At 37.4% G+C, this 14,310-nt stretch overlaps 1 protein-coding gene across 2 annotated transcripts in view; it reads left to right on the top strand.

Annotated features, from left to right (window-relative positions):
* The window catches only part of Pak3 (p21 (RAC1) activated kinase 3), a 336,231-nt gene extending 330,067 nt beyond the window's left edge, over positions 1-6,164 (top strand). For both annotated transcript variants that reach the window (XM_055604923.1, XM_055604924.1), the window contains 2 exons: positions 1,442-1,579; positions 4,145-6,164. In XM_055604923.1, the coding sequence (XP_055460898.1) occupies positions 1,442-1,579; positions 4,145-4,234 (228 nt within the window). In that variant the 3' untranslated portion in view covers positions 4,235-6,164. The remainder of the gene's footprint in view (positions 1-1,441; positions 1,580-4,144) is intronic.
* The last annotated feature ends 8,146 nt before the right edge of the window (positions 6,165-14,310 follow it).

Raw genomic sequence — 14,310 nt, 5'->3', positions numbered from 1 at the left:
AATGAAAACAATAATTGAAAAAGAAATAGTCTAAGGTTTGGCTTTGTTTTTTTTTTTTTTTTTTTTTTTTTTTACTCGAATGGCAGTGTTTGATGAAAAACACATTTAACCCTAGGAAGACAAAGTAGAATAGATGAAAATTGGGTGCCACAGTTTTAAATATGCATTTTAAGTAATGCTTCCGGGTAAGGATTAAAATAATGAATTCAAGTTGAAAAAATATACTTTAAAAATCAAGTCACCAGTAAGTGTAATGCCAGAGAGGGCTACTTTTTTTTAACTTTTATTAATTACACTTTATTCACTTTGTATCCCCCCATAAGCCCATCCCTCCTCCCCTTCCAATCCCACCTTCCTTCCCCCTTCTTCAGACATGCCCCTCCCCAAGTCCACTGATAGGGGAGGTCTCCCTATTCTTCCTTCTGATCTTAGTCTATCAGGTCTCATCAGGAGTGGCTGCATTGTCTTCCTCTGTGGCCTGGTAAGGCTGCTCCCCCATCAGGGGAGGTGATCAAAAAGCAGGCCAATCAGTTTATATGAGAGGCAGTCCCTCTTCCCATTACTATGGAACTCACTTGAACACTGAACTTCCATGGGCTGCATCTGTGCAGGGGTTCTAGGTTATCTCCATGCATGGTACTTGGTTGTCGTATGAGTCTCTGGAAAGACCCCTGTGTTCAAATTTTCTGGATCTGTTGCTCTCCTTGTGGGGTTCCTGTCCTCTCCAGATCTTACTATTTCCCACTTCTTACATAAGATTCCCTGCACTCTGCGCAACAGGTGGCCATAAGTCTCAGCATCTGCTTTGATAGTCTGCAGGGCAGAGCCTTTCAGAGGGAGAGGGCTACTTTTAACAAGTTTACTTGTCTTAACTTTTTTCTTAATACATATCATTTTAAAGTGCATGCTCATTGTACAAAGTGATAGCTTTCAGAAAGGAATTTTGATTCATGTGTTAGGGTATAGTTGTAAAGGTCTGATCCCCATTTTTCTATCCTGTCTCCCACTGCCCACACCCTTTATTTTCCTTAATAGTTCCTCTTCTACTGACTTTTCATATGTTCACACACAAATATATACATGTGTGTGTGAAGTCTAGATTTTATTTATCTTTTCCATTTCTGTTCATTTTCCTAGGAATTTCATTATTTTTGTCTTTTACACCATTTTCCATCAGTCTAACGATAATATTTAAGATCCATGCACGTAATTAACTTCTGCTACAACAATAACAGCTCTTACTAATGAACGATAAGCAGATCAATAACCAACCAAGTTAGGAGTCAGCAATTATGCTATCAATCAGTACAACCTATTCTTAATCCCACCTTCCGGCAGAAACCGTGTCCACATTATTCTCTAAAAAAGACTTAGAAAATTGTCTTGTACGCATAATTTTACCATGTATATGCTGATTGGATTTGGATCTTTTTCTTTGTAGGCCTTATATCTGATAGCCACTAATGGAACACCTGAGCTCCAGAATCCCGAGAGATTGTCAGCTGTGTTCCGTGACTTCTTAAATCGCTGTCTTGAGATGGATGTGGATAGACGAGGATCTGCCAAGGAGCTTTTGCAGGTGAACATAAAATAGGGCAACTTAAAAAGGGAGAGTTATGTTGAGTTTTTCCATGTTAATGTGTGACAGTAAGAGATCTCTGTTGAGAGACATATAGTTACAGTTAGGCTATTGCCACTCAATTTTAGACCCTGGACAGTACAAGTATAAGCATTCATCTATTACATGATTGATTGATCATGTTGCCTTGCCTTTTAAAGAAGAATTTGCATTTTAACCTATAATTCTTTTTTGTTTTTCCTGAAATCTGATTCTTCAAAGAAAAGCTCTATGGTATTGCTGGGTGTTGTTGTTGTTCTAAACCTTACTTGTGCCTCTGGATTCTATATGCAGGTTCTCTTGGCCAGAGGTGATTTTCTACAGAACTATTTAAATTATTTCCATGACATTTGCTACTCTAATGTTTTACTGGTCAAAGCCCTTTACCTTTTGATGCCAACCTGGGAAAGTACCATGCAGTGGAGAGTATCTCTGTAACCATGTGTCCTTTTTATGGCTTTCAGGACTAATATATAGGATAGTAATTGGGGCCTGTTATCTATCAAACTCTTTACATATAGAATCTCATTCAGTTCTTAAAACTGTGTGTGGGAGTTGTTGTTACTCTATTTTGCAGATGTGGAAATAGAGGATCACACAACTCTTGAATGGCAAAAAAAAGAGCTCTAATTTGAGCCATGGATTGCCTGACTTCCCATCATACATGAAATGAAACCCAATGTAGATTATTCAAAGGTGTCTTCATTTGACAAAGCAGCACATACCCAAGACCACACAAGTGGTCTCAGTGCTGGGGACCATTTCTTTGGGATGAATCTCAAGACCTGTTGCATTTAAGATCAACTGCTTGTTTTTGCTTTGACTTTGAATATATAAACCCATTAAAGAAAAGGTGCAATACTTGGGCATTCAGAGGGATAACCATAGACTCAAATGGAAAATTCTTTTCTAATTGCTTCTAACGTTCTTTTAGAGACAAGGACTCATGCATGTCTAGGGAAAAAATTCTCAACCCATGACACACAGAGCTTTGCAGAGGAACTGAAAAGACTTCACCATTGCATCATCCCTTTTCTGCCACCTGTGAGCATTTTTCAGATCATCACAGGGTCCTAAAATATTGACTCTGTAATGATACTTTTAACTGATTCTCAAACCATTTAATTGATCTTCAAATCATAAATGCACAACATAAATATATAAGTGCTTCACTTCCACATGTTTCCAAGCCTGTCACCACATATAAATCCTTGTGCTGATAGCTCTAACACCTTTTGTCCCAAGGATTCAAAAAATACAGGATCATTAATATAACCACACAGATAAATAGAGCATAGAATCAATTACCTAATTATAATACACGGGAAACTGAATTTCATTGTTGTGACTCCAAAGCACCTGTACTTTATGTCACACAAAAGGACTTGGTTGTGGCAATTTTAACATATATTTCAAAATGCTGAATTTAAAATGGAAAGCAAACATTCTAAAGGAAGACAAATGAAAAGAAGGACAGGAGGACAGGAGGTCAGGGAAGACATCAGGTCACACACTATTGAGTTATCCTCATAAAGCTGATGATAAGTTAAAACTGTGACAGAAATGAGCTCTATAAGAAATTAATTAGCTTTCTTCCATAGCGTGGGCTTTAGGTTTTGGCCCCACATTGGTTGAACATTCCCTCAATCTCTGCACTATCTGTCCTATATACTGTAGGTTTTGTAGGTAAGGTAATTTTTGGATTGAGGTTTTTGTAGGTGGGTTGGTGGGCCCCATTAAAAGTCGTTAAGGAGAGCTGCTTTACAGTGAGCAAGAGACATCAAGGGGAAGTAAAGATGGAAAGTGGAGAGTCAGAACACATGCACCAGGGAAAGGCCTGAGGTAGTAGAATGTCACAAGTCTGCAAAGAAGGAAACAATTTAAAGGAGGAAAGGAGTTTGGCTTGCTTCAACTCTTGCAGATGAGCCAAGAGAAGTGGTGGAGACACAGCTATTGGGTTTGGCAGATAGGGAGCCAATGGTTTCAGAGTAAAATTGATTTTAATGCTCAGTTAAAGGTACTTCTTTAAGCCTGAGAGCAGCTCCAACACCATTCATCAATTTAGGAAATGCAGAGTCTGGCCTTTACAGAGTGAAATTTTCCAAGTTCTATACTGAAGAGTTTCTAGTTGTGCCAAGTAAATTTCCATATGATTTCATGATATTGAAAGACAGAAAAAGAGGAAAAAATTCTGAAGAATAAAAGCTGGCAGGGATTTTTAATTAAATAGTGTCTCAATGAGTGTTCAAAAACATTTCAATGAAAAAGGGGGAATACACTGATTCTCAACCTGTGGGTCATGACCTTTTTTTGGGGGGGTCACAATATCAGATATCCTGCATATCAGATATTTATATTACAATTCATAACAGTAGCAAAATTACAGTTTTGAAATAGCAACAAAATGATTTTATGGTTGGGGGTTCACCACAGCTTGTGGAACTCTATTAAAGGACTGCAGAATTAAGAAAGTTGAGACCCACTGGAGAATTCTACTGATTCCTCTTTTTTTCCTCCCTTTTACAGCATCCATTTTTAAAATTAGCCAAGCCTCTCTCCAGCCTCACTCCCCTGATCATCGCTGCAAAGGAAGCAATTAAGAACAGTAGCCGTTAGAAGTGCAAGCCTTACCCCTCACCTTTTCGTTAATGAGTAAGACTGAAATAAAACTCTACTGCAGAAAACATGAAAGAAAAGACAGTCAAATGGGGTGGGGGTTCTTTAACTTTCAAGTGAATAGAAACTTCTTATAAGCCTTTTTCCTACTTCCCTCAGATTATGTAATTTATTTGTAAGCCTGAACTGCAGCCCACACAGGGCAGCAATGTTGAAGTGGCCTTTAAGTGGTCACTTCCACCGTGAAGCGAAAGAGCCAGTAGTGAATCCCCTCATTTTGTGCATTTCCTTTGAAGAAAAAGATTTCTCAAAGATGCACACTCCCTCTTCATAGTGTTGTGTTTGTTTTTAAGTTAGAAAGTAGTCCCTCTTGAGTTCGAACCTCTTTCAAAACCCTTACCCCATGTGATGTTTTTTTTCACTTGCATTGTCATTAGATGTCCTGAAAAAAAGATGTCAAAATGTCTTTTTTAAAAAAAAGAAAGTAAAAAAGCAAATAAAAACAAAACAAAACAAAAACAAACAAAAATGAAAAAAAAAATAGAACAAGTGCTGTGTGAAGCTGTGGACGTCTATGCCCTAATAGAGTCACAATTATTTATTCTCCTTCTGTAGTGGTGGCTTGGTTTGTGTACCTATTTTTCTGCATTTGTATTGGAAAAGGTTTCCTTTAAGACATTTTCCAAAAGCAAAGAGGAATATGAGTGTTCAGGATAGGCTTTTAAATGTGTCTAAACAAAGCTCTAATTGTGAGATACTCTCACATTTCACATGGATACTTATGTAGTAGTTGAATTGTCATGTAAAGCAGCTTGTTGGCCTTTGTGATGACAGAAAAAGGACACACTGAAAATGTGGTGGCACTGCTGGGTGAGCCCTAAACTTAAAATATCTTGATAGGAGAAACCTTACACAAAGATGGGACTTTCTCTGAGAGCCAAAAGGAAAATACAGAACACCTAACTGGGCAGTAAATAAGCAAAAGATAATAGTGAATTGAATCCTCTCTTGTGCTCCTGTAACATAAGCTTTGTACAATAAGCACATTTGGAGGAAATAGAGCCATTAGCCAACATTCTTCAAGATAGAAGTTATTCATTTTGACAATTTGTAACACTTCAGAATTTTTTAAATATCAAGAGATTAGCGATATAGAAAGTATTCAACTGTATAAGAAATGGAAAGTTAGTGAAAGCTACATCCCCGTTAACACTTGGCTCTAAATAGTTGATGCTGATTTCCCTATGTATCTCCAATCTCTTTATGAGAGATATGATATGTTCTTATTTAGTTACTTGGGCTTTTTTCCTTTAAAAGCCTGTTCATAAACATGTTGGAGGTTCACCAAGAAAATACTTTTATCTGTATTTATATATCCCAAGAAATCATCCAACTGAATTACTTTTGTGTCTTGGGGAAAATTCCAGAACTTGGCTATTATTTCACTATTTATATTTATTAAAAATTTATTAGTTAATCTTTTTTTTAATCTTCTGAGACTAGAAAAATATCTGGAAGGTGTCTACATAGAAAAGAATACGCATCTCTTTTGAGTGTATAGTCAGTTGTATTAATTCTAGAAAGTTGTTTCTCTAAACCTTTGAAAAGCCAACAACCTATGCTATACAGCATTTCTTAATTTGTAAAGGTAGAGAATTTGAATAGAATTTACCTATATTCAGAGGAGAATGAGATCAACGGCATATGCCTCTCTCCTCTGTGCGGTACATCTGTCCATTCAACCACCCATCCTTTCCTTCAAATGAAAGCACTTTCTCTGGAGTGTCTGTGAATCATAAAGTGCATATGTTTATGTTGAGAAGGTGATACCACTGGTGGATTTGCTATTTTCCTATATTATAAAATTAAGGAGGGTTTACCCCTTCCCTGAAAATGTCCGCCATGGAATAAAAGACAAATGTGAAAAGAACATCAAGTGATTATACTAATTTCAATTTTATTGTGCAATGAAGTATCTGGACTTAAAATTTTAAATCTCACACCTCTCTAGTAAAAGAGGAGGAACCTTGATTTTTACTTTATTTTATTTTAAATTTAGGAATTTTTCCCACATGTAGTACCAGGGGATTCCACAGAATACCTGGGATGCAAGCAGAATTCCATTGACTGATGCTCTGCTAATAGAGAGAGCCCAACCCCTCGCTGGGAAGTCCAAGATATCAATTAACATCCTTTGCATGCTGTAAAGGCCTTTGTTGTTGTTGCTGTTGCTGCTACTGCTGCTGCTGCTGTTGTTGTTGTTATTTAGAAGACCCTGGAGCAATGATCCTTCAGATCACTGTTGGCAGAGAAAGGGTTGCTCTTGATGCTCTTCACTCACAATACTCACAGTAAGGGGCCAGGAACCTATTTACCATCAATTTGTACCAAGATTTAATTATCTGTTCCAGTAGCCAGTACTCATATAAAATTATGTTTATGTATATGTTCAAATGAGAACAGCTTCTAAAGTCTTGGACTTGTGCTGAAGAGTTACATATATTTCTAATAAGTATTAGAGAGAAACTGTTTTTCACGTCAAAATGATGCTGAAGGATCCATATTCAGTATACTTGAACAACTTGGCCTCCAGATGTTAATAGTTTATTTCCTTTCCTTGATTTTGTTTTGAGCTCATCTTAATCCAGGTGAGTCTATCCAGATCTTTAATATTGCTTAGTGTGCCCTGAGACATTTGTGGGCACATTTTCGAATGTTGATTCAAAATGTCCTGAGGTAGGAATAGGGCAGTGGGGAAGTCAGGGAAGGGTGAGAAGCACAGTAAAGATTATTTATTTAGGAAAGAAAGAAATTAATATTGTAGTAAAGATCCAGTTCGTTGTCATAATTCCATGAGGATTTGGGGAATGACACAACACCCCTAAATCAATCACCATATTGGGTAATGGCTTCGTTCTTGCTGATCTTGTCTATGTGTCGTTGTAAATATTTGTGCGTACATGTTCCATTTTGGCTACTGGATGGCCAAGTCACATGAAAAGATTTAACTCAAGTATTTATTCTTTCATTGTGTTATTTGGATTTCCTTCAGGCTTGTGAATTGAACCTACCATGTTTTAGTTTAACCACCTAGTCCTCACATCTATCTCTCCCCTGTGAAGCACATTCCATTGTTAAAAGAAAAAAGAAGTATAAATTGCTTCCTTTTTTGTTTAACTGTTTTAATAGTTTGAGATGTTTGTCTATAATGGATATTTCTCACCTCAAAGATTATGTAAATAATTATTTTTATTTCCGCAATGGGTCATTTATTTCTAATGAGGCTGCCAGTTCTCAGAGAGAGTCTATGAAGTCACTTTTAAACAACACAAAAAAGATTACATCTACATAAAAAGAAGTGTGCATATTGATAAAGACTGGGAACACAGATAATTGAAATCAGTTGTGTTAGGATGGTGGGATTATGTGAAAAATTTTTGTTTTGATATTTTCTTTCTTTAATATTGCTATATTATTAATTTAAATAAATAAACAACAGAAAGTGAACTATAGAAACATAGATGAGATGCCAGAAGCAGATGCCTTCTGGCCAGAGCCCAGAGCATGCAGGGCACAGATATTTCCTAGTTAAAATTATTCTGTAGGCTTTATACTTGCCTGGGTACTGAGGTTGGCACATGATCTGGTATGGCACATGCTTTCTTACTAAACTATTATGTAAGACAAAGCTAAGGAGATGTCACTGCTAGACCTCCAAATGCATTCTTTTGCTATAAGATAGGCTGCCCTCAGCTTTGGTATGGCATCCAGGTGTTTGCCTTGGACTGGAGGGCTAACAACTTGATTAGCCCCATTGATAATACTTGTGTGGATGCGGCCTTTCTAAATTGTTTTGAAAAATGTTTTTCCCCTGGGAAATAAATGATATTTTCATTTTAATTTTTACTTTTTCCTTCACAGTTTATTCATTATGTATCCCGATTGAAGTCCCTTCCTTCAACTCCTCCCTAGTCTCATGCTCCCTCCCTCTTTCCCTATTCCACTGAAAGGGGGAGTTCTCTTCCTCTGCCATCTGCCTGTAGCTTGTTAAGTCTCATCAGACTGCCTGGATCCTCTTCCTCCAGGGCCTGGCAAGGCCACATCCCCAGGGTCGAATGATCAAAGAGCAAGCAACCAAGGTCATGATAGAGCCATCTCCTGCTCATCTCACTCAAACATCCACGTGGAAACTGAGCTGTCAATTTGCCACATCTGAGCAGGGAGTCTAAGTCCTCTCCATGCATGGTCCTAGATTTTTAAAGTCAATTTTGGAAGAACAGAGGATTAAAGAGCTATCTCCCACCATTCCTTGCATAAGAAGACCTATCATTCTGGTAGGATTCTTCTTTAAATGATGATATGCAAATTCTATTGGTTTCTTTTTTATTTTATTTATTTACTTATTACAATTTGCTCATTTTGTATCCTGGCTGTATCCCCCTCCATTTCCTCTCAGCCCCACCCACTATCCCTCTTTTGTCCTTATGCCTTTCCCTAATCCACTGATAGGGGAGGACCTCCTCCTCTTCTATCTGACCCTAGCCTATCTGGTCTCATCAGGACTGACTGCATTGTCTTCCTCTGTGGCCTGGTAAAACTTCACCCCCGAGAGGGAGATAATCAAAGAGCCTGCCACTGAGTTCATGTCAGAGACAGAACCTGCCCACCCTTATTAGGGAACTTATTTGAAAACTGAGCAGAAGTTCTAGATCCTTTCTGTATGGCCCTTTGTTGGAGTATCGGTCTCTGCAGCACCCCTGGGCCCAGGTGTTTTGGTTCTGTTGGTCTCCTTGTGGAGCTCCTGTCCCCTCCAGGTCTTTCTATCTCCCTCTTCTTCCATAAGACTTCCTGCACTCTACACAAATTTCTCTTCAAATCGTATAAATCTTTTACCTTAATTCCACTGGTTTCAATACAAAATACTGTGTACAATTAAACCTAACTCTGAAATTATTAAGAGAAATATTTAATATTGTCTGTCATCATTCAGTTCCAGTCCTATTAGTTTTGGCTTGGGGTGGTCTCCTTGTGCTCTTGTGATGTGTAATTATGGCTTGTAGGCAGAGATTGTGGTTTTTAAAAAGATGGGGAGACAAGCCACCAAAAGAGAAGAAATTTCCTTCTACTCACCAAAGAAATTTTAGGTGAGGACTTCAACAACGTATGTCATAGAAGTATCTTGAAAAGCAGACCGTATCCCCAGAAAACTCCCAAATTTTACTTAGCTATTCTTAGATTATACTTAGAGTGAAGATGGAAGTCTTCACTCTGCCATCCTGGTTTAATCTTGTCTTTTTCTGCGCTTTTTGCAGTTAATATTTACTCAAACAAATGAATGGTGTGTGTGGTATAAACATCTCCCAGTCTTGGAAGACTGCAATTCAGCATTTGTAAACTGACAGTCTAATGGGCCTGGGATTTGGAATAACCTTAACACATAATACTGAACATATTTTTGCATGTGGATTGGAAAGGAAATAAATAGGGCCTTTGGAATAATGGAAATGTTTCTCCTATGAAGGAGTTTTTCATAAAAGACTTATTACTACTTTAATTTTTGTTGTTTAGCTTTTCAGTTCTATCACTTCTTTTCTGCTTCACACTCCTTTAGTGATCAAATATATCTAGCTCAGCTTCTCATGCATGGGCATGTCTATTTATCACTAAACAGTATCTCACTGAATCTCAAATGTGGGAATCATGATATCACCATGTGCACACCTCTGACTAAATACACTATCAACTTGGAGCATTGAACTTGCAAGGGGAGTTTATAAAATCTAATTCATGCCACCACTCTCCCCAGAAGTGGACATCAAGTGAATGTTGTTCTGTAATATCAACAGTATAGCAAGTACTGTGTTCAACTGATTCAGTACCAAGGCAAAAACTGGCAATAATGCCAGAAAATCAGTCAGATATAGTAGAAGTCACCATACTCAGGAAGGAGACCTAGATGTTAACATGGGCATTTTACCTAACTTGATGTGTGACCTCAAGCAAATCATATAACCTATTTATTCATTTATAAAATAAGAGTATTGAGTTAACTGCTCTTCATGGTCTTTCCAAAATCTCTGACATTGTGTAGGGTAACAGTTTGCCTTGCAAATTCAACCTGCCAAAGTGATGGCAAATATCACAAGCATAAGCCTGGATCTCTTAAGTTGCACGTAGAATTATGTACAATGGAAAAACTCAAGTAAATGAAAGTAACAGCACCAGGAAATGTTGATCAAACTCATGGAAACCTTCCAACTTCACAATTGTTTTGTTTTTAAATGTCTTTTTTCCACTTAATGTTCCCAGTTTTCATTTTCTATACACCGTATGTAAAGTCTGGTTTCCATTAAACTGTGGCTAGAATTTGCTACTAGAACAGAAATTCACTGTCACATTTCATAGAATAAAACTGTACTTGGGCCTCTCTTTTCCTATGAAGGAGTTATGGGCTTTAGTGTATTAAAGTAGAAATGGCACAAAATGGCAGAACCCAAGCATTTTAATGGATAAGACCACAGAGTGGACCTATGTACAAGTTTCAAAAAGAGCAACGGAAATACAATTGCATGCTTTTAGCTGACAAACCATTGGGCCTCAAAGAAAACAATTCTCATGGAAATTCCCATGAAACAGCAATTGGCTAGGTTTTTTGTTGTTTGTTTTTGGTTTTAGTCTTTTCTTTTTTTGTTGTTATTGTTTGTTTTATTTTGTTTTGTTTTGTTTTGTTTGAGCAAAGTTAGTTCAGTGGATGGTCCCTACTGCCTACCTACAGCAGAGTGCCAACCAGCCCTGAGTGTGAAATTCAAGTTCAATGTGTGTGCTTGTGTGTAGTGTGCTTTTTGGACCCGCATATACTATATTCATTAGTGATGGTAAGATCTTTCACCATTAATGGGTTGCATTTAAAAATCTCAGTACATCCAACAGTAGGACCCAGATCACACAGATACTGATGTCTACTGGGATTGAACTCATACAAGATACAGATAAAATAAATTGAGGAGCATCTTCATTTTCTCCATTTATCAGAGTTGTATCTCATTTGGCTGTGCATTACTTTTGTCAAAATGTGTTATTTGTAAACCCATGTGTAGTGAAATTCTTCTGTAATTTTGGATTAATGATATTTATGGTCTTCTGTTTGTTTGATTTTTAAGTAAGTTATTTCTGTTGTAGACTTGCTGATGGTATGACTCCATCACTCTGCCCTCAGCAGCTGATCTTTTTGAAGATTTTTATTTCTGATATTGTTATTTTAAATTGTGGTTGAAGCAATAGAAATTTGAAATATGGATTGTGCATGACTGTGTCTTGAGTGTAAAAATATTGCAGTTTGAAACTTGGACCTAAAGTATTGCAAATAAAACGACAAACATCAATTATCTGTTTTTTCTCTCTTCTGTCACTACCTCCACTCTGCTTTCATCAGTCACTTTGCCTCTTTCACATTTTGGGGATTATCACACTCTTACAGGTATAGAGGTGATAAAATGGCTAGCATTTTACCAATACAGGAGATGCCTCAAAAATCTTCCACTGAATAACTCAGATTGTCTATCTGGCCTTTGCATAGACTAGCTCAAAGAAGTAAATGTGCATTATTCAATACAGACAAAAAACTTGGTAGATCCCAAAGGGAGAAGAAGGAAAATAACTGTGAGAATGTACATGTTAGCAACAAGTCAATTTCGATTACCTTTCTACTTGGAAATTTTTGCACACGCAATGCCATGTTCATGGTGTTCTGTTTTGTCTTGCAGATTTAAAAAGATTTTTATTCCTATGTTTGTGTGTTTGTGGTATTATGGATATGTGTGTGTGCTCATGAGTGCCAGAAAAGGGGATGGGATCTCCTTGAAGCAGAGTAACAGGCAGTTGTGAGCCTGCTGGTGTGCGTCTGGGAACTGAATTCTACTCCCAGTACTCTGCAAGAGCAGAAAGCATCCTTAGCTGCTGAGTCACCTCTCCTTCTCATATCTTATATCAAGTTCTTCAAAGGACCGAAGAAGTTCCAAAGCAGCATCTTTGAGAGTCTTTATTTGATTACTTACACATTTCTTTTGAAAAGTATTTACTGCTCCTTACAAGGTGCGTATTCAAAGCATTATGCATTTGTGTAAGTGGATACAATGCCATCCATCTAGCCCACAAATACTTAATTTGTGACCTCATAAGGGAAAGGCACCTGCCTCCAATTCTACTGATCACAGTTCAATCTCATGGATCCATGTGGTCGAAGGAGCCAATCAACTCCCCAAAGTTGTTGTTTTGACCTCTATACCCATGCTATGATATCATGCTCCCACACACCCACATAGATGGGCACACATAAGTAAATATAATTTTTAAATGCCACTTGGTTGATTTCTAATGCAGTTACATACAAGCCTTATCATTTTTCTCTCTATGTGGAAAGCTGGAGACATTGAATGTAAATATGAGTAAATAAGAAGCCATTATACCAATCATAAAGCAGTCGGTTACCACTATAACCTTCATATAACTATTGCATCAGTGGGGCCACTTTGGCAGCAGGTCAGTATTGTAGCATGCAGTGCTCAGCACTGAATAAAACCATTGATGCCTTTTCTTCATCAGCAGCATGGACACAGAAAACAGACTTTCTGACATTGTAAAAGCTAGCCAACTTGAAGAGAATTTCTTGGTAAGTTTGAGGTTAATGTCTCTATTCCTTGCATCCAAAGTTCAGTGTTATCTTCAGCAATGGGGTCTAAACATCTACTAATGGTAGAGAACCAAGAACAACGGCAACATCATGTGCTTCTTTGGGTGTGCTGGGGCCGTTCTGACCACCAACCCATAAAGAGGTATCTTGTACCTGGCACTGAAGTTTTCTGTTAATAATTATTATATTCTTGGAGCAACATTGCCACCGGTATGCAGTGTACCTCTGCCCACCACCATCCATGTATGCATATATGAAATTCCAGGATGCTTTCAACCTGGTAGATTTCCATAAGGCTTTTTGTATTCTTGTTTTGGCTAACACACTCCCTACATTTCCCATTCCCCAATTCCCCTAAACCCACAGAAACCTTTAACCTTGAGTGCATTGTCTCTCTTCTTTCATGTCACTTGTTTTCTGTTCTCCTTCTAGTTGAAAATTTACTTGTGTTGTAATATAAATAATCTTACTTTAAGATTCCATCTCAGTAAAGTAAATTTGGCCAAAATCATGAATCTGACAAGAAATGATGGCATAGTTGTGAAGAAAGTAGAACTCTTTATACAATGTTGGTAAGGATGTAAACTAGTGATGCCACTGGGGAAATCATCCTAAAGACTTCTCAAAACTATAAACAAAACCATAACTATAAACATGACCCATCTTGATCACTCCTAAGCAATCAACGGTTCATTCACAATAGTAAAGAAACAGAATTAACCAAGATGACCAACAACGTATAAATGGAGAAGAAAAATGTGGTACATATTCACAATAGAATATGACTTAACAGTAATGAAAAATGAGATTATAAAATTTGCAGGTAAATGACTAAAACTGGAAAAAATATACTGAGTGAAGTCCCCCAAGCTCAGAAAGATAGGTGTCATTTATTCTCTTTCAGATGTAGATCCTAGCTTTGAATCCTTTGTATGTTTAATTGAAATATATGGGAAAACCAAGAAACTAGAATTTGACCACTTTAAGGATGGTCGTAATACAATGCAGGTCAAATACAAGTTGAGAAGGTGAATAATATGGACAAAAGTGTTCAGACGTGGAGGAAGGTAGAGAATGCGGAAATGAGTTGTCAGAAGGAGGTCTAACCAAAAATAAAAGGTGCATTAAAAAATAGAATTTATGAGCTAAAAAATTACAACTTTTTATAAAAGTCAATGGCATGTTTTTTACTACAGAAACTTTGAGAAAGAAGGCATAAGCAATGAAAAATGGATGCCAGATTAGTACAACTAGTTTGTTTGCTGAAACTCTAGCCCTGCCCAAGCCTTTTTCCATCCTACTGGAGTAGAGTGAGTCTAATATGTAAATTGCTAACTACAAATTGTAGTTGTACCATATATTCTCTGAGGCGCCAGCTGCCAGGTAC

Source organism: Psammomys obesus, unplaced genomic scaffold (assembly GCF_907164565.1).
Source record: "Psammomys obesus unplaced genomic scaffold, mPsaObe1.curated_primary_1811, whole genome shotgun sequence".
In the NCBI taxonomy this organism is placed as follows: Eukaryota; Metazoa; Chordata; class Mammalia; order Rodentia; family Muridae; genus Psammomys; species Psammomys obesus.
Note: the sequence above shows the minus strand (reverse complement) of the source record. Positions and strands in the feature narration are given on the sequence as shown.